The sequence below is a fragment of the Solea solea genome, chromosome 11 (assembly GCF_958295425.1).
Source record: "Solea solea chromosome 11, fSolSol10.1, whole genome shotgun sequence".
Lineage (NCBI taxonomy): Eukaryota > Metazoa > Chordata > Actinopteri > Pleuronectiformes > Soleidae > Solea > Solea solea.
In genome coordinates this window covers 12,919,917-12,947,647 of record NC_081144.1, presented here as the reverse complement: position 1 = coordinate 12,947,647, position 27,731 = coordinate 12,919,917, and the positions used below count along the sequence as shown (strand labels likewise).

Here is a 27,731-nt window from a genome sequence, read left to right as displayed (position 1 = left end):
CATTATTTCATGAGACATTGTTAAACAAACAACTTTATCTCGGTGTTATTAACCCTATGTGCTCAGGTGCACCCTTGTTAAATGTCATGGGAATCATACACAACACCTTATATAGACATCCTGGGGCTGTGTGTTTATAGGTCACATCTTGAGGCTTTACAAAATGTAAATGTTGTCTTCTTATGTGTTGTTGTGTCAAAGATATGATTCATTTCATATGGCATATTAAAAAATAGGATTCGCAATAATTGTGCAGAAGTCACAAAATAGACCATTTTATTTAAGTAAACTTTGACATAGTATTTCCAAATTTCACAAAATCAATCAGCTTTAACAAGAAATGTGAGTACTTTTTTTGCTCGGGTGTGTTTAAATAGTTGAAAAAAAATTTTTTTTAATCAGATTGCCAATAGGTTGTGCTGAAAGAAAGGACATAAGACACTCCATATTGTACATTATTTTAGCCTCTACATATTTTACAACATAATAATGGAAGAAAAAGCAGCCTAAATGCTCTGTGCTCTTAAAAAAAAATAAAGGCACACCAACAGTCTGGATGATATGCTGATCCCTGGAAAGTGACAAGGGAAAAGTGTTGCACACCTTGACTCCACATGCATTTGTCTTTTAATTTTAGATGACACCTGTGCTCTAAGGCCTTCGTCCAGATCACATTGTCTACAGGTGTAACAGAACACAAAAACACACAGTTTCCTATAGATTTGAAACCTCATGTATCAGCCCTTTTAATCAGCCCCTCCAAAATCTTTATTCATCCCCTCACTTTCTGTCTTGTCACATTAGAGTCATGTGCTTTGTGTTTTCCTGTCTCTAACTGTCCACTGCAGGTGGTTGCAGGACCTGATGTATATTTAGAGAGTGGTGGTGTTGGTCAGTGGGAGGGGGCTCGGGGCTGGGATTAGGAGCAGTTGTCTATAAAGCCTGTGCCTTCACACAAGCTTCCCCCGAGAAGTTCAGAGTAAAAGAAGAGGAGCCACACTCTTCTTTCTCCTTTTCTTTTCCCCCCTTTTGCCCTGTGTACCTGTCCTCTCTCAACATGTCCAAGAATCAGCCAATCACTGACCCCACAAAGATGGGCATCGGCAGGGCCATCGCCGTGCTGACGTCAGGAGGAGACGCCCAAGGTAAGAAGAGGTTCCTCTATGTTAATCGATGCTGAAGATTTCATCCGATTAAAGTGAGAGACATTGTCTCTGAGCACACTGACACTGGATCTGTAATAGCTCTTTATCTTCTTCTTGATCCTACATGCAACAGTCATGTTCTGCGTCAGTGCTGTGGCTGCATGAGTGCATGAGTAAATTCATTTTTATTTGGACAAATTAATAATAGCATGAGAAAAAAAAATACAAATAAAACACAAGAAAAGACTCTTTTTTAATTTAAATTTAATCTAAAACTGAAAAACTTTACTTCATGTGTTTAAATTCCACACAGTATTATTCAAACAAATGACATGATGACAAATTTTCCATCAGTTGAAGGCCAGCTGACGGAGGACGATCTGAAGCCAAGAGTGTTATGAGAATTACATCACATCACCCACCGCTTCACGTAACACAATACAACCACTGTCTGCTAGAATTGTGTAGGAGATGAGGATGACAAACAGTACAAATGAAGTTTTAACCAACATGTTTCAGTTAAACTAAGACATTACAGCTCTATACTGTGCTCTATACCACCACTGTGTTCACTTATTTCATATCTTTGGGGCTAATTTTAGTGGCTGTGACCTTTTTCTGGTATGGAACAGAGAAACGCCCCCAATCCACAGCTGCTGTCTGGTGAAACAAGAGCTGCAAAAGCTGCCAGCCCAACACAACACAAACGCACTGTGGCCTTTAGTGTACTGGACATCCAAGGGCAAGATGGTGCACAAGACACGAAGTCTGATAACCTCAGCTCCGTTGTGGCCTTGTGGGTATTTTTGTCTCATCTGTTGCCAATGTACAGGTCAAGTCACTTAAAGGGTAACGGTCTTCTGACAGGAAGTGTAAATGAAACTCATCACCCTTAACCTTATCATGACCATAAATTGTATGTAAAAATGGATGTAGATTTACAGATGCACACTCTCGTTGTGAAGCCTAAAGATTTGCAATTTCACTGTCATTAGGTCAGTTTTTGAAACCAGAAATTCATGCTCGTCACCTGCAACCAGGCACTTATTATTATTATTATTATTATTACCAGATGATAATAGCTGTCAGTCACACATGTGTCCACTCAAATATGCTGAGCTTTATCATCTATTTTCCTCCAAATGGGGTCATAATTTACAAAGTTGACATAAATGCTCTTTGACGAAACTACAGCTTAAGACCATTAACGCCTCAGGAAAATGATCATTAACAAATGTATATATAAATGGATAAGAATGGAATAAGAAGTAGACTCATTTTCCTATAGACCTCCATTCAAACTAAGCAGAGTTGCCACCTGGTGGCTAATTGCTACTTCCTCCCTACTTCCTGGGCTTCACTTTTTAACCCAATGAAATGTATTTTTTTTTATATACACAAAGGCTCTGATCATGACCTTTGTGTGTCTCAGGTATGAACGCTGCAGTGAGAGCTACAGTCAGAGTTGGTCTTTACACCGGAGCAAAGGTCTACTTTGTTCATGAGGTACGGCTGCACACAGGACACAGCCACTCGGACGTGTCATAATACTGCAAAGACGTTCTGGGACGACCTTATAATCAACTGCTGTGTGTGTTCTTGTATGCTGCAGGGCTACCAGGGCCTCGTGGATGGAGGAGAACACATTCAGCCCGCCACATGGGAGAGTGTGTCTATGATGCTCCAGCTGGTGAGCGCACCAACACAGACCCACACGGCACAACCTGATCACACAAGCCACATACAAGATACAAGAGGTTCATGTCAGCTGTTTATTCTATACAAAACAATTACCATCCATTCATTCATCTTCTACTGCTTCATCCTCCACATGAGGGTCGCAATCTGGTTCCAATCCCAGCTGACATAGGGCGAAAGGAATTACGTTTTGCATGAATAATAAAATTAGAATAGAAATTGAAATGTTGATGTGCAGAGACTTAAAAGAAACTGAGTTTAAAAACCAGGTGAATTATGTCTTTGAAATGACTCGGCACAAATGTGTTGTGAACAGCTTTATAGTTCATAAATGGTTTACTGGGACTGTGTCAGACTAATATCGGTATCAGTAGATACACGAGTTTGTGATGTTGGTATCGGAAACAAAAATGCACATGTTGCAAATGTAGTTCTAAATGAAGCTTTAACTCTGACAGACTTGTGTGGTGCTCATCTGTCAGTCCACCCAAATATAATTAGACAATCCTACCGAGGGGTGCTGGATAGCTCAGTCAATAGAGCTGGCACCTGTGGCCCGGGTTTGATTCCACCTCTCTCACACTTCACTGTCCTGTCAACATACTTTGGGTTGACCTGGTTTTGAAATTTCAGTGTGAAATTTGTCACAGTGGTGAAAAATGATGGTCAAAAGGTTAATGAGCCTTTTATTTTCCCACGGATTGTCCACATTCCCCTGGATAATCCACTCAACACAGTGGAAACCAGGACAACTATTCAGTGTGTGGTCTGTGGATTTCCCCGGGAAACAGGAACACCTTTTTTAGCTGTAGTGAAAGAATCGTTGTGCCCTAAATCACAGAGCTGTATTTCATGATAACTAAGCTTTAAAAGCCATTGGTTTTAATCCTGTGACAAACAAACTTCATTTTACTTCCAATGTTTAGACAAAGTCACCCTTTGACCTTTAATATAATAAATCCACTTCCTTCAACATGCGATTGAGTGAGATAAGTGATGAGTGTGATGATATTTAACGTCGCCCCTGACCCCGTGACTGGAGGATGATGGAGATGCAACAAAACCGCAAAGCTTGTGATTCAAGTTTCGTCCCATCATCTGCGTTGACTAAATAAAACGGCCTGGCAGTGACAGGAGACGTGACAAGCTGGGATCCATGAAGTGTCACCACTCTCATCACCCATGTACCCTAAGCCCTCATAAAATTGCAATCAGTGCGAATCAAATTTCATGAACATTTATTCTTATATATATATGTTGAATATAATCAAATGCTTTCTACAGCACACACACACACACACACACACACACACACACACACATAACACATATATAAAACAGATGTTGGTTCTGTTACCATCCTGTTGTACTTCTTATTATCATAACTCTGCATTTTCCCTTTTTTTCCCCCTTCACAGCCAGATATTCCTCATGTATCAGTAACTAACGATTCTGTCCTTCATGTCATCACGTCATAGGGAGGTACTGTTATTGGCAGTGCCCGCTGTAAAGACTTCAGAGCCAGAGAAGGTCGCATGAAGGCAGCCTACAACCTGGTGAGGCTGGGCATCACCAACCTGTGTGTGATTGGAGGTGACGGCAGCCTGACCGGAGCCAACCAGTTCAGGACTGAGTGGAGTGGACTGCTGGCTGACCTGGTCCGAGCTGGTAAAGACAACAAACACAGTGGTTGTACTGTGGTTTTTACTACCACTAATGAGCAATTACTTGTTATTGTAATCATAATGACATATACTGCCCTCATTTTTACTTGCAATTATGACTATGGTTTTAATTCATTCACACCCTTGTTTTCATGCCATGACATTCCAGTAAAACAAGTCCATACAGTTACTTGATTAGTAACAGACTCCACCCTTTATAGGCCCATAACAGTCATTCATTTGTTTGCCACGTAAAAAGAAAACAGGAAGTCGCCTTCCTGTTGTGTTTCTGACTGAGAAGCTGTCAGAAACGCCTCTTGGACCGCATTACAACCGCTTACAGCTGTATCTCAGTCTGGCTTTAATAAGCGTAGCTGTTATACTTCCACATTTCTTCTCATGTGATATAAAAATGCATCACTTTGTGTGAAGCACAGGAATGTAGCCACATGAAAACACGACACTGCTATACTGAGAAACGCAAAGAATTGTGTGGAACTTATTTGACAGTGGTCTGAGACAAATGTTAGATTATATTATATTATATTATATGTACACACTACAGCTTCAAAGTTACTCTGTGTTAGTTTTCTGGTGTTACACTATAATTACAACCTCTGAACACACAATTCTCTGTAGGTAAGATTACAGCAGAAGATGCCAAGAAGTCTTCCCACCTGAACATTGTTGGCATGGTCGGCTCCATCGACAATGACTTCTGTGGCACTGACATGACCATCGGCACCGACTCTGCCCTGCACCGGATCGTCGAGGTGGTGGACTCCATCACCACGACGGCACAGAGGTCAGACTTCTTCCTCCCACTGATGCAGTTTGCATCAAAGATTTACTCATTTAAGGTCCATCGTGTCAGTGGACTCACAGCATATTCAGACGTCTTATCTCATCTCCTATAAACATGATGTAACGTCAAATCCACAGCCATCAGAGGACGTTCATCCTGGAGGTGATGGGAAGACACTGTGGGTCAGTACCTTTTGTGTGTTTGCAGAAGTTGTGTTTACATGTGTGCCTGTGTTGTGTGTGTGTCTGTTGTATAGTAATAATTATTATATATCAGTCTAAAATAGAATATAATTCCATTTATTCTGATATGATTTAGTCTAAGGACTGTGTTATTGTAATTTTGTCACTGTAAAAATGAATTGTCTTCTCTGTGTTTGCTCTCATCTATACTGTCATATACACACACATTTATAAATAAAGATGTTCACATTTAAAGATGACTCCTGTAGGTCTGAATAATGTAGAGAAATAGCTGGTACTCTGGTTGATCTTGGCCGCAGGTACCTGGCTCTGGTGACCGCTTTGGCCTGTGGCGCTGACTGGGTGTTCATTCCAGAGATGCCACCAGATGAAGACTGGGAGAACCATTTATGCAGGAGACTGACAAATGTATGTATGTGTGTGTCGGCAGAGGGGGATACCTGCCATCATCCTGTTTCTACGCACGTTAAACAGAACTCACAGTTGTTTGTTTGTGTATTTGTTTTTGGTTTTTAGCAAAGGTCCCGAGGTTCTCGTCTGAATATCATCATTGTGGCTGAGGGTGCCATGTCCAGAGATGGCAAACCGATTACATCTGACCAAATCAAAAAGGCAAGGCCTTCCTCATGATATTAGTGAGAAATAACTCTATCTCTTGGCTAAAGCTGGTATAAAGCATCCCTCCTCTTTCTTTTTTAGATTTATATATTTTGTGAACTGTCCATCATACAAATACATTTAATAAACTAAAACTAAAGTGCAAGTTGGACGGATAATAATATGACACACTAACAGATGTATTTCTTTTTCTTTTAGCTGGTGACTGACAGGCTCGGCTTTGACACTCGCACCACTATCCTTGGTCACGTGCAGAGAGGAGGCACGCCCTCTGCCTTTGACAGAATCCTGGTGAGATTCTCATGGGACTACACAACATTAGCCGAGCATGCAATAACACTGTTAAATATTGCAATGGTTATAGGACTTGAAATAAATATCTCTCGTTTGCTGCTTTTGGTTTCCTGCTAACATAGACGCAGACTGCAGACAGAAAAATGAAATGTATTATTTCCATTCCAACAACATGAATCAAACATCTTAATGCCCCCATGAAAAAAGATGATGCCACTCTAAACAAAAACATCTGTTAATACCTAGTCTGTCAAAGTATAAAAAAGAAAACAAGTTACATTTTAAATAAATAAGCACATCAGCTAAAACATCTCAATGCACTGCTCACCATGTAATTATGAATATGCATGTGTTGCACTATGAGGGTTAGAGTAAAGCACATGAGACAAAATAACAAAACAAAACAATGTGTCTTCTTTCATGGTACATCCTTAAAAAAAACAAAAAAAAACGGCACAAGGAATAATCCACATATATCGCCGTTCAAGCAGTCTTTGTGATATGTATATTATGCATGTTGATGTTACATTTTTGATGTATTGTATCTCAGTGAAACATCATGTGTACTGTCCAGGGCAGCAGGATGGGTGTGGAGGCAGTGATGGCGCTGCTGGAGGCCACACCTGACACTCCTGCTTGTGTGGTCAGCCTGTCAGGAAACCAGGCTGTCAGGCTGCCGCTCATGGAGTGTGTCCAAGTGGTACGTCAAAATGTTTTCACCCAAATACACCACATTATCTCCTCATGCACTCTCACATGTTGCTCAGCCCGTTGCGGAAGATATGCATCTTTTTCTCTCTCCCTCTCACTCTCTGTCTGTCTTTTTCCTTCACAGACTAAAGATGTGACTGCTGCCATGGCTGAGGGCAGATTTGAGGATGCGATCAAGCTCAGGGGCAAGTGAGTATCTTCCTCTTAATTCTCATAGTAATGTGTGACAGCATTGAAAAATTCAGTGACTAACTGACGGAGTTGAGAGGAAAAAAGGGTTTGTTTTAGTTTTGCAGACGACTCAGTTGCTTCATTTATGATTTGCAGGAGTTTTGAAAACAACTGGAAGACATACAAGCTGTTGGCTCACATCAATCCCCCAGATGTTCAGGTGAATATCCATCCATTTATTTTTATTTTTTTCAAACAAGGCAGTACTGTTTCAAGAGAGAAGAGGTGTTAATGAGTTTCAGATTTACACCTTCTCCAATAATAATCTCACTGCCAGAGTAACATCAATGTGGCCATCATGAACATCGGAGCTCCCTGTGCTGGTATGAACGCTGCAGTCCGTGCAGCCGTCAGAATGGGCCTCATCCAGGGTCACAGCATGCTGGCTGTCCATGACGGTTTTGACGGTCTGGCGCAGGGACAGGTAACCAGATATTTAATATTTGATGACATTTTTAAGACCTACCTAGCACCTATCTATCATTTATTTGTTTATTTATTTCCTATCACTGCAGATTGAGCCCATCACCTGGACAGCAGTTGGTGGATGGACTGGAAGGGGAGGCTCCGCGCTGGGCACCAAAAGGTGAAAAAAAGTGTACCTTGTCATTGTTGTGCATCAGCTTTGTTGTAAAAAAAAGAAAAGTGTTGTTTGTCAGGAGACTATATCGCTTTCCACTGTGTCATTTGTCTCTAAATAAAAAAGATCTCTGCCAGCTAAAATGTTGGAGGAAATCAGCCTGAACATCGCCAAGTTCAACATCCATGCTCTAGTGATCATCGGTGGATTTGAGGTAAAAAAAGTTACAATCAGGGAAATCATGGGTAAATCCTGGTTGACCTTTCTGCCCTCATGATGAATTCACCAGTCATGTGAGAGCTCGACAGCACAAATTGATTGCCATCTCCTCCTCCGCTGCAGGCTTATGTGGGAGGCCTGGAGCTGGTTCAGGCCAGAGAGAAATACGAGGAGATGTGCATTCCTATGGTGGTCATCCCTGCCACTGTCTCAAACAACGTCCCCGGCTCTGACTTCAGTATCGGCGCAGACACTGCCCTCAATACCATCACCACAGTCAGTGCCACAAAAGCAGAAACACATGTGCAGTACAAAAACAAAAGTCTGGAGCTAAACATATTTGTGGTTCCTTCTTTTGCAGACATGTGACAGGATCAAACAGTCTGCTGCAGGAACCAAGCGTCGTGTGTTCATCGTTGAGACTATGGGTGGATACTGCGGCTACTTAGCTACTATGGCTGGTCTGGCTGCTGGTGCCGACGCTGCCTATATCTTTGAGGAAAAATTCAGCATTAAAGAACTGGAGGTGAGCTAGTCATGTCTAGCTTCTGATTTTTAAATACTGTCAAGTCTCTGATCTGCATTGCCGAGTTGTAGCTTACCAGCTTGTACCACCCAGAAATGCCAGAACTTGACCTGCAGGACTGATGCTTACTGAAGGGTACCAGATTTCTTTCTACAACAACCCAGGCCCAAATGCAAAATACTTTGTTTATTGGGCCCTTATGTGTATCCTTACCATTAGTCCAACTATTCAGCCTCCTTCTTCCCCTCTCTGTAGAGCAGGATGCTTTTAGCTGGCCTTAGGCTGACCTCAGGGAGTTCTCCTCTAAATTTAAAAAAATGCTTTAAAGAAAAATAATGGCTGTAAAAAATATCTTAACTTAAAACCTCCTCTCCGTCTGTCTAATTTTTTTTTTTTTTTTATCCTGGTGTTGACACAGCCTTTAACACAGAACAGTCCATTGTTTACATGGCTACTGGTTCTCTTTGAGTGTCCTTGACTCTTCGTGGCTGCTCCTCATTGGCTGAGCAGTGTATGGGGTGGGTAAGCCGGCCTGCTGAAAAGGGATGAAATGGAGGAGTGGCAGCTGCAGGGGCCTGAGCCCACGTAACTACATGAGCCATTAAAACCCAACCTGGCAGAGGTGACCCATGCATCCAGGCCTTGGCCCCCAGGAAGGTGCTGCTTGACCACCCCTGGTTGAAAATAAACTCCTCTATTAGTGGGTTGAGACAGAGAATATATATTTGTTTCCCTTAGTTGTTGATGTACATTAGCTGTGGGCTAAAACATTGATCAGCAGTAGGTCTTTCATTATTTAGTTTGTGTTAAGTGTTTCTGTGCTTTGAGTAGATTTGTGTTGTGAGTGTGTGATCTGTGAATTTGGTTTATAGGTGAACGTAGGGCATCTACTGAAGAAGATGAAGACAACAGTGAAAAGAGGTTTGATTCTCAGGTGAGTGTTGCTGATATGAACTGAGTCAATACTGAGTAGATACTAGCCTAAACCCTTGGATCAGACATAGGAAAAAGTTCATCATCGGTTTAATTAGTGATGCTTGTATTGTTATATATGCAATAATGAGTCAAAATGTCTGTTGTGTAGTTTAACTGTTTCTGTTGAACTATAATACTCTGCCACTGTTTATTCTTCAACAGGAATGAGAACAGTAATGCCAACTACACCACTGACTTTATCTTCAACTTGTACTCAGAGGAGGGCAAAGGTGTCTTTGATTGCCGAAAGAATGTTCTCGGACACATGCAGCAGGTCTGTTCACGGGATAGAAGTGAAGAAGCCGCTCTGAAATTAAGCAGTAACTGCTGATATTGACCTCTGTTGTCTACAGGGAGGCACTCCAACACCCTTTGACAGGACCTTTGGCACAAAAATGGGCGCAAAATCTATTCTGTGGCTGACCGAAAAACTCAAGGAGTGCTATAGGCATGGTATGTTGACAAAGAATCTAATTCCCCTGCTGCACAGTTTGATGATATACTCTATAAGTATGTTGACTGAACTGTTTCACTCCATGTACTGCCCAGGTCGTATCTTCGCAAACACACCAGATTCTGCCTGTGTGCTGGGCATGAGGAAGAGGGCTCTCACCTTCCAGCCACTTGCCGAACTGAAGGAGGGCACAGATTTTGAGTAAGATACACATTTCACATGCTTTAACTACATGTCACAAGTGTAGTGGTGAACGGTGAGATTGACTGACCTGCCCGTATATATGTATGCTGCAGGCACCGCCTCCCAAAGACACAGTGGTGGCTGAAGATAAGGCCCATCATGAAGATCCTGGCTAAGTACGACATCAAACTAGACACATCTGAAAGCGCAGATATGGAGCATGTGATCCAGAAGGGGAGTCCTATTGGGAAATAGACTCAGTCTGTTCTCAATGAGTAAAAACAATGAAAGTTCGTTTTCCTTGCCTTGTATCTACCTATATATACTGTACCTTAGCAAAAGAGCTGCTGTCTTCCTCTGTCCCCTCCTGTATGTTGAGTGTTCTCGTTGAATTTGCTGCTATGTGACACTTCCAGCACACAGTGAATCAGTCTAAGGAAAAACCATTTCAACAAACAGTCAAAGATATATTTAAATAGGTTGTTGGTGGCGTATGGAAAATGCAAAGACAGTAATGAATGTATATATATATAGCACAAGAAGGATCTTGTGAGCATGAAACATCAAAATGTGTGCATTACCCATGTAACACTGATTAATCTACTCCAAAATAAAAGGTGTTAAATCTGCAGCTATGATTTCTGGACATAAGACTTTCCGGTTGGCAAGAAAACCTCTGTCCATTCATCCTGTTTCTGCTGATTACCTGTGCATGGAGATAACTGTGGCTATATAAATAGGAAAACGTGGAGACAGACTCACTGTAATGTATATGAAATCCTTGTTGTTGTCAGTCAGTCATCATCTACCGCTTTATCCTCCACCAGAGGGTCGCGGGGGGTGCTGTGCCAATCTCAGCTACATCGGGCGATAGGCGGGGTACACCCTGGACAGTTCGCCAGTCCATCGCAGGGCCACACACATAGACACAAACAATCATTCACTCTCACACCTATGGTCAATTTAGGGTGTCCAATTTACCTAATCCCCACATTGCATGTTTTTGGACTATGGGAGGAAGCCGGAGAACCCGGAGAAGACCCACACACACACAGGGAGAACATGCAAACTCCATGCAGAAAGGCCCTTGTTCCAACCGGGGCTCGAACTTGTTGTTGTGATCTACATTAATATATCTACTACTAATAGTTGGAAAACAACTATATAGTGCTACTCTATACTGAGTACAGCTTAAAAGAAGAGACTACATTTGGCCAAGTAAACGTCATGCTTAACATGTAGGATTCCTTATAGACAAAATTATTTTCATATTTGCTCAATTTGGCTTAAACCAAGCTTATGATGTATTTAGGTGAGAGAATATACTGTTTACCACATGTGTGTGATTCTATTAAGCAATTTAGGTCAAAGGATGCCCATCAATATCAAGAGATTTTAAGTCAAATGTACGTACATCCATAGCACATAAAGTGCCATGGTGTCATGTGGCTGAACTCATTTACTGGTAATAATTTTCACCATTTACAAACATAGTATTTATTTATTTCTTTTTTAAATGGAATATTAACCAACAAAACAATATTTTTACTACTGTGATCATCGAATTACATATAATCATTTGTCAGTTGAATATTATGAGAGGTGTCCGAACAACCGTTTTAAATGGATTAAGGTTTTTTTTTGTGCCTTATCATCTGATCTTGATTGCGTCTCAAGTGGGACAAAGAGTGATTTCATCTCAGCTCTTCCTTTCTCTTGATGCTGCACAAGATGCTAAAGAGCATTCATTAAACCTGCTGGTGATTCCTGACCACCATATGTGATCATTACCAAGGATGAAAAGAACTTGCTCCTGACCACATGATGCTGGTGAAACATTTACAGTTCTGTTCAAAGATGTTTAGGTGCTCATCCATCATGATAGTAAGTATCTAAATTTATCCTGGAGTTCGACAACAAGCTCAAACACCAGCCAAGAGTCACAGCAAACTAAACTACAAGAACAAGGAGTCGCCACAGAGACGGTTTGTTCCTCCAAAACCTTGATCTAGTCATCATGGTCACAGAGAGACTGAATCTACAAGAGAAAAAAGATGGTCAATTTTTCTTGGACAACCTACTTGCAAAGTAATATGAAAAATGCTTTTGTTCTGTACTGTTTATTAATATTCTAAATAGATGACGCAACAAAAAAGTACTAGTTTCAGAACCTTGATGTCACATTTTCAAAACTCTGGATAAAAAACTCACTACCAATGATCAAAATTCACAATTTTCCCAAACAAATTGCTTGGATACAACATGCACACACCATGTTGTATCAAAGCATGATACAACATGCTTTGATACAACTAGGGCTGAAGCGATTACGCGATTAATTGATTATTCGATTAATTGATTATTCGATTATTTAATTAATTGTCAATTATTTTGATAATCGATTATTCGGTTTTAGTGTTTTCTAGTGAATTAAAACCAGTTTTTAAGATTCTTCAGCTTCTTTAATGTGAATATTTTCTGGTTTCTTTGCTCCATATAACAAAGAAATCATTAAAACTGAATAATTTTAGTTTGTGGACAAAACAAGACATTTGAGAGCGTCGTCATTTCAGCTCAAAATTATAGGTATCTGTTAAATATCCCATGTTCACTTCCAGGTTTCAGAATAATGCTTATTGTAAAGCAGTTTAACACTACAATTTCATTTACTGTATTTTTTTCAGTACTCTAGTTTTCTGTTTTTCTTGTATCTGATTGTTGTGTTAATTTATTGTAGAGGTAACCTATGTTGTTATCTACATTGTTGTATTTCATCAAAACACTTGTAAGTCATTAATCGCCATACTTTCTCCTTTCTTTTCCTATGGATTAGGCAATGCAGAATTACACTCTCGTTGTCAGCATATGTTTAGTATTTTTGTAGTATAGTAACTGTTTTAGTGACACATTAGAAGGGCCACACTAGAAACCCTGGTGTTTGTTATGTATTTTATGAATAACAATACAATAAAATGAAGTCCAAACGTAGTTTAAAAACAGGAAAAATATTTTATTTAAAATGAAACGTAGTCATAGCCATAAGTAGATACTATGGCTAAAATAAGTAAACTACAGGAGAAAACCGGAAACGGAAATGGTTTGTGCAGAGGTCACCGAGAACTCGCGGTGGCAGCCGGGACGTCGGCGGACTGTGTGCCTGAGCTAAGGAGAGGTGCGTGTCCCCAGTGTCCGCTTCGGTCGCCCGGTTAGGAATGCGTCTCATCAAGTCGGAGTGTGGTGAAATATTTCGTGTGAAGCCAGCGGGGACTGTGGTGTAATTAGAGACATGGTTTGGCTTTGCATGTGCCACTAGACTGACGGCGTGCGAGTTTGATTCATTGAGCTAGCTGCCGTTAGCTCGCTTCGTTGATTCATATCACGCTAGGTCGATAGCCTCAGTCTATAGCGTACCTGTTAGCCGGTTAGCTAGCTCGTAGCTAGTTTGCGTGAACTGCTGGTCGATCCAGTCCGACAGGAGAGCACTAGACTGACTGCTCAATACAGCCGGTGTTCACCAAATAGGAGGTGGTGGTGGCAGGCGGGGGGCCGGGAGAAAGCGACGGGGTGGAAGTGAGTCAGGAGCGGCTGATGAGTTCAGACCAGAGCGTGGAGCCGCCGCTGCTGCAGGAGGAGGCTGATCCTGGACCGAAGACCGCTGGGAAGGACGAGGCTCCGGCGGGGAGCGAGGGAGGGTCAAGCGGCATGGTGAGTGAGGCCTTCTTTAGCTAGCGCTAACAGGCTAATGACTGCTGCTTAGCACAGTGCACCCCCACTCTAGTCCTGGAAGTGATATTTATGAGGCAGCAGCGAAATTAACCCAAATAAAACACAATTTCAAATGTTAAGATTGAGTTTGTCTTTGACTTTATGGCTACTTGTGGACGCTTTCTGATATCGTTTAATTTCAATATGGGGCGATTATCAAACCATGACACCACTAAGTTGCAGTATTATGGAGGCAGGTGATTTTAGCCCACTGCGGCTCATTTTAGCTAACGCTAGCTTAGCGTCTGTGACCAGCAAGCTCATTAAGTAGTCTGCTGAGTAATCATTAGCTCACAAGTTAAGTTATCGCACAGCTGGCGCAGGACGACGGTGCTGTTTGCGACGGACAACTGTCAGGGTTAAATATCCACATTCTAAGTTTTCGATGCTTCAGATATTGACCAGACGGCTGAACGTTCATTCAGCTTAATGTTATGTGTAAGCTACTGATTTAGCTCGGGTAGCTAGCCGCTAACCCAACGCAGTGACATGCGTTGCAAATACCTGGCCTGTGCTGCGCAGCGCAATCAGCTGACATTACTTGGCTCGACACGGCCTGTAACACAGATGCATGCTTTGTAACCATGTGTCAAGTTGCACGGCTCATTAATGTTGGTGCCCTTTTTAACGACACCAAGGCCTAACAGTTTTGACACATCCATGCATGTGCGATTGCTGAAGAAGGTAAGAGTCTCAATCGAGTCGCGACGTTTTGCAACTAGCAGCTGTTCCTGTCAGGCCAAGTGCTTTTAGTAAAAAAGGGAGTAGATCCACTGCCAGTTGGAGAGCGACAATGTCACAACCCAGAGCTGGTAAATCAGACTGGTACTGGCGTCTCTAAGTTGGTGAACAGCTGTAATTCATTTCTGTCCGATGCATTTAGTTCACATCAAGCCTTATGCCGTGTTATGAATGAATGTGATCTATTCCTGGCCACAGACCTTTGCTGGGGCAGTATTTCTCCTGGCAGTCCACACATTAAGAGTCTGAGCTGATCCTTGAATAATGTTACAAAAATATAAAGATGTTAAAGTCCAAGGTCTACAAAACAAGGGATTAATAATAAATGATACACAGAATTGCTCAATTTATACATCTATTGAACACTTTACGTTCTGCTTTTTGTATCAGTAGTGTAGAGCAATAATATATTTAATTAGTAAACAAAAATGTATGAACTTGATATAACTTTATTTTGGTTTGCTTTTTTATTTAAAAAGAAAAGTTCAGTATGCATTTCTCAGCCGGTTACCGAAAAAGGAATAGGCTGATGATCGAGGCTTATTTTGGCATAACCTAATTGAAAAACCTAGACTGTCAATGTTCCAAAACTATCTTTGAAATGTTAGAAAAACAAATTTACCCTAAAATAACTCAAAATTACACAATCCTTTAATTAAATTATCTTAATTTAAATGATAATCCCTAATTAAATATTTTTGCTTTTAAGCCTTCTCTGAAATGTAAGTTTTTTTTGATCGGAAAACTAGACATACATTTTTAGTTTTTGTTTCCGTTAGTCATGTTTCTGAGAACAAAATCGACTAATGGTGATTGGTGCAATTTGCCAATGCCATTTTAAAAAGGGCAAAAATCAACCCAATTGGTCTACCACTAGTTAAAATAATAATAAATACTATCTGCTTCTGCATGGTATTTTTTTGTCCTGTTGTGCGCACATGTCACAGCCATTGTAATACCAGGGCTATAATCTTTCTCCTTTTGTGAGGTTAACGGGGTAATAGTCTCTCTTGTTGACAGGGGATCATGGAGCCCTATGTGGGCACATTTCATTGCACTTCTCTGGTTTCCAATTATATGCCATGGAAGCCCAGTGGTATGCAGGTGTTGCCCATGTTAAGCCAGGTGATTTCATTCAGTTATACAAACCTGAAGTTATTAGTGAAATCCACAGGTGTAGTCATTGTTGGCTGCAACCAGCATGGTCTCAGTCCTTCGCATTACTTTGTTGGAGACCCCACACAAAACATTGTCTTGTCTATTGTTTTTTGTTGAAGTTGCTGCTTCTGTAATAGTGGACAATGTGTCAGCACACAGATGGAATGGATTTAATGTTTACTTGAAAACAAAAGGTAAATAATTATCTTTAAGTCAAACTCTCAGGACCTGGGTGGGACACATTTGTGTTTGTTAAATGCCTCCAGTTTTTGATCTAAATGATAGTTAGATTAAAAATACTGAAAATGTTTGTCTATATTTCAATTTGTTTACCATATTTGTATAATGGTAAATGGTAATAATCGGAACTTGATTAAGCACACTGGACTTATTGTGTTGTGCTCAGTAAATAATGGACATAACTACTAGTAACTCACTGTGTAAATGAATGGTTTCTTGGGGATTTCATCTGTTAAATTAATTTAAAAAATCTGCGCGATTGTAATCCAAATGATTTGTGTTCAATAGAATGTGAGAGATGTCATGCAGAAATTATACATCATACCTGAGTTATAAATAAATGATACTTTTAAACTGTCAAATTGCAGCAGCCTGATCTACATAATCATGTGTTTTTAAATGTTTCAACTAAAATACACAGAACTTTGCTTTCAGTGTCAATATGCATTGCAGTTTCCTTATCCTGTTTGTGCTTTGAAGGTCACATCTAAGGGTGCCGGTTTGAACCCAAATGCCAAGGTGTGGCAGGAGATGCCTGTGGCTTCCAGTGAGGCTCTAACCAACAGCCCTCATTGGCCCAACACAGACATGAGTGAGTGTGAGATGCACTTCCATCACCTCAATTAAATATCCATTAGGAAAGTAATGATGATGGTTACAAATTAGGTCTGTAATTATGAATTGAAAATTGTCACATCATGTATATTCATATAAAGCACTATGCTAAGAAAGTGCTATATAAATAAAGTTTATCATTATAGATACTGACTGTTTCTCAGTCACAATATGCCATAACATTTTTTTTGGACTTTCAAAGCTGGCCAAAAACTTCAGATATCTGCTGTTTTTCTGAAAACAAATGTCCACCTTGTTCTCAGGTTATTCTGAGCCCTCGTCTGCTGTGTGCAAGCAGTACACTGTAGGATTCACGGCCCTGGATGACAGCAGCTCCACAGCAACAGCTGAGATAGCAGTCAATGGAATGGACCCTCCAGAGTTAGACTTTTCCCCCACTGAGTCCACCACGGGGACACCAGGTCAGTCACATCACATCACATCACATGCAGTCATGTCCAAATACAAACTGGCTGCTATCAAGCAATATTTGACTTTTCATTCATTGTATTCCTTTTGTATAAATGACTTTACATATTCTAAAGTTTAAATTGGTTATAAAACTTCACATGCACCCTGTTAACGCTGGCTATCAGTGACATAAGTACATTACTATGTGTTAGGGCTTGACTCAAATATTCAACTTTTGTGTGTTGGAAAGGCATTGGGTTTTTAATTTGTGAATTCAGAAGTTTTTGTTTTTTTTTGTTATTCAACTAAATGTAGCTCATGGTTAGTGTAAATCTAAACTATTACATTTATTCAACCAGTTTCTCCTAGTTAATTTGGCAATATTTTTCTGTTGCATTGTCCCAACACATTGTGTAAATGTAAGTTGTACCATTGCAATGATGACATTGCTATTATCCACTGTTTAAATTGTAAGAAATTCCCTCAACACTAATGTTGCCAAAGCTTTGAGTATTTGCAATTTATTACTATCAGAGTTCTAGAGCCCAGAATGGCTTTCTGTACTTACCTATGTGGGGCGTACAGCAAAAAACTGCTTTCATTGCAAAACCCATCAGTCTGTCGGTTTTCATTTTTTACTGATTCAATAGAGTGCTTATCAGTGTTGTGAGTCTCTACTTGAATTAAATGGAAAATGTGCAGACTGCTGGCTCTGTCCCATGCTTTAACTTAGAGTTAGTGCATGCATTGACTAACCTGTACAGTTATCTATTACATTTACACATTCCTGTGAGAGACTTTGGGAGAATAGCTTGAACTGTTTTTGACACATCCAGACTAGTGTGGAGTCTCAGTAGAGACTATGCTATCAACAATAGGACATGGTTGCATCCTTCTAAACATCTGGACTCCAGTTTTTTTTTTTAACTTATCCTGCAGTGATTATAATTGACACTTTCCTTTTCTTACCATTGATTTTTTTTTTTTGCGTCTTAGGGGATTCTAAAGCTGACGAACAGTTACTCTCCTCTGAGAATCTACGAGAGTCTCTGAAGAAAGAGCTGGAGTTTTATTTCTCAAGGTAAGAGGGAAGCACTCATAGCACCCATCATGTAGTGGAATTTGTGAAATGTACCTGTTATTACCACATCTAAGACTAATTTACATGGTTGTTTTAAATTTTTAGAGAAAACCTCTCTAAGGATTTGTACCTGATGTCCCAGATGGACAGTGACCAGTTCGTCCCCATTTGGACCATAGCCAGCATGGAGGGCATTAAGGTCCTCACCACTGACATGGACTTAATCCTGGATGTTTTGAGATGTAAGTCAAAAGCTTAAGATGGTGCATATTAAAACAAGTTATTAGAGCAGTGTCCAGATTTAAATCCTTGAATTCCCCTCAGCCTCTCCGATGGTTCAAGTGGACGAGAAAGGGGAGAAAGTGCGTCCAAATCACAAGCGGTGTATCATCATCCTGAGGGAAGTCCCTGAAACCACACCTGTTGAGGTAAAGACGGCATGGCAATATAATGATCAAGTTGTTCATGTTGAACACCAGTATGAAACCTTCTTTAATCTAATTCACAGGAAGTGGAGTCCCTGTTCAAAAATGACAACTGTCCAAAGGTGATAAGTGTTGAGTTTGCACACAACAACAACTGGTACATCACATTCCAGTCAGACACGGATGCTCAACAGGTACTGGATTGTCTCATCCCAATGTCTCGAGTGTGTAGATGAAAATGTTGCTCCTTGAATTCTCATGATTTGCTTCTGTGTTCACACAGGCATACAAGTATTTGAGAGAGGAAGTAAAAACATTTCAGGGAAAACCCATCATGGTGAGTCAAAAACTCCTCAATTCCTTTAGTTATTTTGGAAAGGCCTGTTGTGTTTATTTTCATTTTAAACGTTTTTCTTTTTTTAACTGCTGACAGGCCAGGATAAAGGCCATCAACACATTCTTTGCAAAGAATGGCTACCGTAGCATGGACAGCAGCCTGTATGCTCAGCAGTCCCAGAGCCAGTCCCAGTACAGCTCTCCACTCTACATGCAGCATGTCTACCCTCAGCAGCAGTACCCTGTCTATGGCATTGTACCTCCCACCTGGACGCCTTCTCCCACACCCTATTTTGAAACGCCTCTGGTGAGAAAACACACAGCTACATCAACCACCTATCCTCACTTGAAAACCTCAACTTCCTGTCTGCAGTTGTTTTTGAAGTCTCACCTCACTTGGGGGGGAAAAAAACATAGCCTGCTTAATAACGTATTAGTCATCACCGCCTAGATTTGTTGTGATGTCTGTAGAGAAATGCTACGAAACACTGAGTGAATTCAAATGAATCCTTCTCTTTTGCATTTTCAAGAGTCAAACACATAGTTTGGGATTTAGTGAGTCGGTCAGAATATTGTTTTTCAAATCATTTGCACATCTACTGCAACAATGTGAAGTAAACACTATTATACTTGGGTCTGTGTGGTAGCCACTGAATAAATAACTGCACATGTTGTATGACATTTGTCAATAGTCTTTTTTTTTTTCTTTCCTTGGGCAGGCACCGTTTCCCAACAGTGGCTTTGTGAATGGGTTTGGCTCCACAGGACACTACAAAACTGGCTCCAGTTCTCTTAACATCACTCGCCAATTCAACAGAAGTCGGTAAGGACTTGTTTTGCCGACACACCACATACCAGTCGTGGCTATAAGCATTATTGTTTTGGGTTGTTTGTCTGTCCGTCCCTACATTTTATGGGAACGTCTTTAGGGAATTACTTCAAATTTGGGATTAGTGTGGACTCAAGCTTGAACAACATTTTACTGTCAGAGTCGAGGTCACTGTGACCTCACCAACACGTCTTTGGGTTTAATTCAATTGCTATACTAATAAAGACAGAAGTAACATAATAACCTATTTGAAGGTTGGTGGAACCATGAAACTGAGGTGGAAAGTTGATTGTGAATTTGTGATATATTGTTGTTTTGGACCCAATTTAAATTCTGCAATTTGCATTATACATATTGAAATTGGAATGTTTTACTACTTGTTTCCTTGTGTGCATGAAGTTAAACAAGTGAACGCTTCCCCACCGGGGAACTGTTCCTTACTCCCTGTTTCTTACTGTCCCCACAGTGTCCCTCTCTATTCAAGAAAGAATGTAATAAATGCCTTCAGGTACCTTATGTTATATTGTACAATGAGCTTCATCGCTACCCTCATCGCTTACCATACTGCAGCAGCAAATGACCAAATCCATAATGAGGCCCATGCCTTCCACCAGTCAGACTTAAAAAAAACCAAAACAACAAATGTTTCATCACTGTGATAAATGTTTGTTGCCAGGTAGTGGACCTCCTGGATTTGTTGTGTCATTTGATAAATATAGGCATGTGTATTAAATGACAGCAACCGCTATTTAACTTAGGGATGCACCGATATGAATATTTCCGCCGATACCGATACCCGATAATAATATTGCTGCTATGGCCGATAACCGATATCGATAATACCCTGCCAAAGTTACTGTAACCGAGATAAGGGCGTCTATACTGGGTACGTAAATAAAGTCAACAACCCTTCCTCCCGGCAACAACAACAATCGCGCCACTTCCCTTAACAATAAAACTACACAACAGATATGAGAAACAATACCTGACAAGCTCTACTAAGAGCTGCCATAATAAAAAAAAAAAAATGTAACATTACTTTATCAAGCTTGCCAGTATTCATGGAAACCAGATATTTATTAAATTATCAGCCGTCGGAACCCTCGGTCCTTCACTATGGAAAAGGGCTGGTCGTCAAGAGCAATCATTTCCATTACCTTGATCTTTATTGCCCTGGCCAATGTCTTCCTTTGTTCGATTACTTGCTGTATTGGGCTCCCAGCTGCGCTGCTTTCTTTTTTGTCTGCCGCCTAACGTTACTAGCGTTAGCTTCCTGCCGTTGTTTGTATACTTCTGGGTGGCGGTTTTTCAAATGACATAATCAAATTTGTGGTATTGAATGACTTGACGCGGAACCCTCCTCGCATTACCTCGACTTTGCAAGTGTTGCGTAATGCTTTTCGCGTATCTTCTATCGACACCCTGAAAAAACGCCCACACCACTGACATTATCTCTCCTCAACACACACACACACACACCTTGTGCTGCAATTGCGTCACTGTCACATGCTCAAACAAATGCAGCATGGCCTCCCCTTCCCGACACACATACACAAACAGCAAATAGACGGGTATTAACATCGGTTGTTAAAATCGGCGCAGTTTTACTCATTGGACCGATGCCAATATGTTAAAAAATGACGAACATCGGCCTATACCAATATTAATGCCGATATATCGTGCATCCCTAATCTAACTCTTAGCATTTTTGTTTTCCAGTTATTGCCATCTTACTCATTCCATTTGCATTATAGCATGATACAATTTTCCCCCCACCAGTTTTTATTTGTCCATTTACTTACCCCATTACTGCTGCTTTCTGTATTTCCATATGCTACATTAACAAAAAGTGCTGGTAGGTTGAAGCTGAGTCTGGGTCGGTCGTAATGCTGTATATAGTTCACATAGAGATGACAATTTTGCAAATTTGTTTGGTGAAACAGACTCCCAAGTAGAACCTGATGATGATATCATGATGCGCATAGAGGGGAACATGGGAGTGTGTAACTGGCTTTGGTTCTCTCTCTTTCTCTCTCTCTCCCCCTCTCATCCTCTATTCACTTCACTCTACCCTTGCTATCCAAAGTAAAGTGCATCACTCCCATCCCAATGAGCGTTCAGATTATGAGATCTGAGGGTCTAACACTTGAGGATCAATCCATGTGAATCACATTAAGTTTTTGAAAAAAAAATTGTCTTGCTATTTATTACACTATTGGCCCATCTAGGTCATACATGGGTGTTGTCAGCTCTGTACAATGATTTAATGATTGGTTGTAAATGACCAAATGTCAGTTGATGCCAAAGTCTTCACTGCTTTAATCAATCACAAGCACACATGTAGGTCTGCATGCTTACATTTACCCCAAGGAATGGCATGCTGTCTCATTCCTCCAGCAGAACTGTCCATTGATGCCACCAGTGTTTCCTTTAAACTGATAAAGCAGTTTCAATCTGTAGTATATGAAAACGTAATTGTGACCCTATAATCACTGTGGTAAGAGTATAGTTTTGCAAACAAAACTCTTATAGCATCATACAGTAGTTAAGATGTTATGGCCCACATATTTTGGATTTGCATAACTTAAGTGGCTGCCAAAGAATTACAGATAACAATTTTCACACTTTTAATATTTGTATGTATTATTGGGAAGTCATCTAAAATAAAATATAATTTAAAGCATTTACCACCAAAACCTGAGTGGTTTTCAAGGTTCACCTTGTCAAAACAATGTTCATAAATACATTTCAGCTTGTGTAGATATTGTTATGGAAGTACTGAATCTAGCCCTTTTTTCTTTTCTTTTTAACCTTATGACACCCCATGAAATTATGGTCTGTATCAAATGTAGCTTTACATGAAAAAAGGCTGTTCAGAAAACACTGGTTGCTGATATGTTTTTTTTTTTTTTTTGTTTTTTTTTAATTGTTATCTGGCCTTGCTCACCATAACCTTTTCTGAAATACAACAGGAACCACGTGAAGCCCCAGGTAAGGACGAGTGAAGTGACCCCAGCATCCATTACTCCTGTCCCCCTGGATAGTCTGACTGGACTGCGCAGCCCACAGCCTCCTGCTTTAGTCGCTCCTGGCACCACCACTAACCCAGTCCAGACTGTCTCTGACCTGAGCATGGCCTTCTCTCATCTCTCCTCCTCGGACCCCAGTGATGACAATGGCATGTCTGGGCGTGGAAGGTAAATCTGTCGCCTTGTTTCAGTTATTGGTTTGTTTTTGCCTATTGTAGTGGCTGCTGCTCTTGGTTTGCAATTTGCTGATTGATCTTTGACTAATGTTAAAATGATTTTAATCATCCTTTCAGAAGAAACACAACCTACAGAGGAACACGCAGGAGGCGAGAAGATGAACGGATTACGGTACACAGCGTTTTCCCTTTTAATGTTAAACCAAAAAAATGAACATTTTGTGATCGTTTTGTTTGCCTGTATTTCCAATTTCCTTTAACAGAGGCCTGTGCCGCTAGCAGAGGTCAAGGTTTCTCCACCCAAATTCGACTTGGCTGCCACCAATTTCCCACCTCTTCCTGGCTGCGTGGTCAGTACACAGGGAGAGCCAGTGCTAGAAAATCGTATGTCAGATGTTGTACGTGGTTTGTACAGGGACAAGGTAAGAAAGCATTGTTAGCTGAACTGCATTTAAAGGATTCTTTAGAGGAAAACTTCAAAACACATTTAATGTGCATGTGTTCTTTCTTTTTATAGACCGAACAAACCAATAAGGAAGCCACTGTGAGTCCAGGATCAGGCCAAGCCTCGGTCACAGAGATATCTGTGGCAGTCTCGACTCCTGCCCTGCCAGCAGCTAAATCTGCTCCTCAACCACTTGGACCCTCTGCCCCTGGGTACAACCTTTTCTATAGCTTGAATATATTTCAGGGTAATTTTGACTTTAATGTCCCTGTTAAATGTGAAGTAACTTGAATGTTTGGAATTTTTCTGACAGTACCCGTCAGGAGAAGAGGGCTGAACGTGGAGACATCCCAGTACCAAAAGCAACCCCATGCACACCTGTTCAGACTACTGTCAACCCCTCCACCACCACCACCTCCTCCTCCTCTTCCTCTTCCACACAGCCTGCACCTGGCTCCAGGCCCTCTGCTGCCTCCACGCCAGCGACACCCAGCATGCCGGCTCCTGCTGCAGCCACTGTTCCCACCCCTGTACAGGTGAGAGTCTGGATTCTTTGCTTATGCATGGTAGTTCTCCTGATGATGAGATCATTTTGCGCATAGAGGGAAGTGAGGTAGTGGACTGACTGGCCTTGGTTATCTCCTCCTCTCTTTCAGTCTTCTAAATTGTTTCTGTCTTTTCTCCCTCTTCTCTGTTCTTTCCCACCATGTCCAGAATGTTCACTCCCCACCCCAATGAGCGTTAAGATTATGAGATCTGAAGGTTTCACAAGAGAAATTTTGAAAATGAATGTCCTAATGTGATTGTGTGCAACATGTATATAAATTGTGGTCCTTTTCCTGTCTTGGTTCAGGAGCCACGTAAGCTCAGTTACGCAGAGGTGTGCCAACGGCCACCCAAGGACCCTCCCCCTGCAGCCCCTGCCCCAGCTCCCTCCGGTACTGTATCGGGCCAGCCTTTGCGTGAGTTGCGCGTGAACAAGGCTGAGGAACCGGGCTCCAGCAGTGGTCCTAGTGACAAACAAGAGAAAGGCCATGACAGGGAGGCAGGATGGGAATGCAAGGAGAGTCGGCCTCCACGTGAACGTGACTCTCAGAGCTACTATCGTAGCAATGGCCCCAGAGGCACGGGGGGCCTCAAGTTTCGGGACCAGAGACGCCCACCGCCGGCCCGACGCAACTCCCCCCAGGGAGGCTACAGGCATACTGGCAAAGAGCAGAATATCCCACCAGTATCGCCAAAGTAAAAACTTTGAGATGAATAGAAAAAAGATGTATGAATATATACATGGATATATATAATTATATAAAAATTAATAACATAAAAGCAACAACATTATGGTAGCCACCTTCCCCCACTGGAACTTGAAAAACTTTAAAATGACAATAAGACCAGGACATCCAGGACTTGTGAGCAAAATGATTCATGAAAGACTTTGACGAGTGATTTTGAGAAGGAAACAAATCTTGGCCTCCAGCATTATGCTTAGCAGAATTTTAAGTGCGATTCATATGGAGGTCATTTCATTTATGCTCTGCTAGGGAAAGGTGGGATGCTGGGCTGTGTAAAAGGCCCTCTACCTTATTTGATTTTAAAGAATAGATGTTGGTCTGCAAGAACAATATGCACTAAGAAGAAAATAACATGCATATTTGTCATGTACATATACAAAGATATCACTAACACGCAATGAGAAGTCAGTTTTTTTTTTTGTGTGTTTAGAGTTGCAAGTATGACTGAAGGTTTGACTGATGTCTGTGTATGCATTGATTGTTTAACAAAATCGATTGAAGTGCTACAGTGTGCTGTTGCACTGATGAAATGAAATCGATGATTTTTGATTTTTACATCTGAGATTAGGAATCATTGTCCTGAAACTGGACAGTGTGGACTTCAAATGTATATTAATGAAATGTGTTCTAAAGTGGTATTTTGGTCTGGTTCATTCAGCTGTAAGTCAGATATCGGAAACGTTGATGTATGCCGCAGTCAGATGTGTGGTTTTGTTTGAAGCCGAAATCCACTTTGGGGTTCTCACTGGCCTGTTAGCCACAGTGAATCTGTTAGCCTGGTCCAAAGTTGTTTTTTTTTTTTTTATGTTAAGTTTTATCTTTGCTATCTATCTGAAATGTTTTGGGTGTACCCACTCCAATTGATTGAAATTATTGTCATGTTGATAATCAGTCAGATTCTCTGTTTACATGTTTGTTTGGGTAGTAGGGTGACGTATTTCATGAGAAGAAATGATTAGGTTAATGGTAAGATTTGACTGTTGATTGCGCCTGATGGTTTAGGTGAGGTTTGGCTTCTCTACATCATCACAGGATATCCAGGTTAATCTTATATCTGTGAAATGTTCTTAACAATGGCATAGTGTCAAAAATAGACTGGGGATTGCTATTAGCTAAGGATGTTTGCGACATAATTTGGCAGCCGATTGGGTATAAAGAGGATTGGATTTATTTTCACGTGCTATGTGCCAGCTGCCTATGATCGTAGTGTGCTAGGATAAAGTTTCGATTTGTATTCGCAAGGTCTGCTAAATAATAGGCTTGGGGAAATGTTTGGCCCAGTGAAACTGGATTCTGAAGAAGCTATAGAGGTGTAGTTGCCTATGCTATATTATAATAACCCGTCACTAGCAGTGTGTGTGGGAGAATGTAATTGTTCTAGTTCTAATTTACAGATGGAGGCTTTTGACAGCAGCTATCCACCTGATTGTTTTGTGCTCTTAGGGTGAGTTTGCTGTTTTGTGTTTTTTCTTTCTTTTTTTTCCTTTTTTAAACATTAAAAAAAAAAAACAGGTTGACTTAGAATTTGAAGTTTGACTCACTGTATGTATTTGCTTTTTAAATTTATTTATTTTAATTCTGATGCACAAAGCTTTTCTCCCAATCTTGGTAGGCTGGATTCCCCAAAGTTGTGTGAAATCGCATTGGCAAAATAAAATCACGCATATGACATTTATCTACTGTTCGAGATGTCAGCTGAGAGAAAATACTTGATGCATTGACTTTGGGTTTAGTAACGCAGTAAACGAGTAACCAATCACTGGGGCTGTTATTTCTTTTTCATTTTTGAGTTTGAGCAGCTAGTGGTTTAGGATAATTAAATAAATGCACTAACTCGTTTTAAAAAAACAAAAAACTTACTCATGAGTAAGGTGAAATCATTTTTGAGGCATATGGTTGATGTTGACAGGCTTGCAAATACCATGAGGAAATGCTTCCACCCCCACCATATGTTTGGGTTATTTTGTTAATTTGGGTTGGGGTGGCAAAGGAAATATAGCAATGGATCAACCAAGTGTTTGAGACACAATCCTAGAACTGTATGAAATGTCACCAAAAATAAATTATTTTGATTTGGCTTTCTGGTGTCAAATTCCTTTCTGCTATATTGTTTTGTGTCTAGATGACATTCTTTCAACTGTGAATGGGTTTGTTCATCAGGTTTGGCTCAAAGTAAAACCTCTCTGCTCTTATGAAGCCACCTTTTTTCTGCATCTGTTCGTGAATTGTGTTTCCAGTACATACAAAATATGAAGTGTACAATTTATAAGGTCCATGATGGAGGAAAGAAGGCAGGAATTAATCAAATTTGGCAGAACCACTTGGGTTTGTCCTGGTGGGATCTGGCACTTTAAATGCAAAATGTATTTTTTTTCGGCACAATCACATTTTGTTCCATAAAATATTAAGAAATGTGTCATTTTTAGAGTCTTTCGATTGTTTTATTTTCCTCACCTACTCAGCAAAAGCTAAACAATTTGTAAGTTGACAGTTTATCAAATATTCATCTACTGTGGGTCATTTGTCAAACAATTCATTGATTTAACATTTTGGTTCTCAAATGTGTGATTTGCTACTTTCATGTTAACCCTGCAAATCTAGTTTACATAGTTTAAGAACCCAACTAAGTCATTGTTTGGATTTTTAAGAACTGTCTTTTCTGACAGTGAGTTGACTAAATTATTAATTTAAAAAGTAATATTTTACTTAGACAAAGAATGTGAATTACATCGGATCATAAAATCATTATGTGCATCTGTTAAACATTCACTGTAAAACTGACTGCAACTATGTTTTTTTTGTTTTTTTTTAATTAGACAGTTGTTTGCGAATTACATACTTGATTGGTTCTTAAACTGAAAATAAATGTTGAAAAGGCATTC

At 40.5% G+C, this 27,731-nt stretch overlaps 2 protein-coding genes across 3 annotated transcripts; both read left to right on the top strand.

The window, feature by feature from the left end:
* Nucleotides 1–951: 951 nt before the first annotated feature.
* pfkma (phosphofructokinase, muscle a) lies at nucleotides 952–10,937 on the top strand. The gene is made up of 22 exons (XM_058643995.1): nucleotides 952–1,145; nucleotides 2,578–2,651; nucleotides 2,758–2,835; nucleotides 4,322–4,511; nucleotides 5,147–5,312; nucleotides 5,450–5,494; nucleotides 5,815–5,923; nucleotides 6,032–6,127; nucleotides 6,332–6,424; nucleotides 7,002–7,127; nucleotides 7,263–7,327; nucleotides 7,466–7,529; nucleotides 7,647–7,793; nucleotides 7,885–7,955; nucleotides 8,076–8,163; nucleotides 8,292–8,444; nucleotides 8,530–8,694; nucleotides 9,567–9,628; nucleotides 9,832–9,943; nucleotides 10,023–10,122; nucleotides 10,219–10,324; nucleotides 10,420–10,937. Exons 1-22 carry the CDS (start codon nucleotides 1,058–1,060, stop codon nucleotides 10,559–10,561), a joined length of 2,340 nt encoding a protein of 779 aa, XP_058499978.1. The 5' UTR covers nucleotides 952–1,057; the 3' UTR covers nucleotides 10,562–10,937.
* A 2,464-nt stretch (nucleotides 10,938–13,401) lies between these two features.
* Nucleotides 13,402–26,926, top strand: larp4aa (La ribonucleoprotein 4Aa). Of its 2 annotated transcripts, XM_058642808.1 has the most exons (17): nucleotides 13,402–14,011; nucleotides 16,691–16,802; nucleotides 17,089–17,247; nucleotides 18,233–18,317; nucleotides 18,423–18,559; nucleotides 18,642–18,745; nucleotides 18,826–18,936; nucleotides 19,026–19,079; nucleotides 19,176–19,385; nucleotides 19,798–19,901; nucleotides 20,374–20,415; nucleotides 22,880–23,104; nucleotides 23,230–23,284; nucleotides 23,376–23,534; nucleotides 23,630–23,769; nucleotides 23,871–24,093; nucleotides 24,411–26,926. In XM_058642808.1, the coding sequence occupies exons 1-17, from the start codon at nucleotides 13,895–13,897 to the stop codon at nucleotides 24,801–24,803; spliced, it is 2,430 nt and encodes an 809-aa protein (XP_058498791.1). In that variant the 5' UTR covers nucleotides 13,402–13,894; the 3' UTR covers nucleotides 24,804–26,926. The 2 variants fall into 2 exon arrangements, with proteins under 2 accessions (XP_058498791.1, XP_058498792.1); XM_058642809.1 differs by lacking the exon at nucleotides 20,374–20,415 and having other exon boundaries at nucleotides 13,405–14,011.
* Nucleotides 26,927–27,731: the final 805 nt, after the last annotated feature.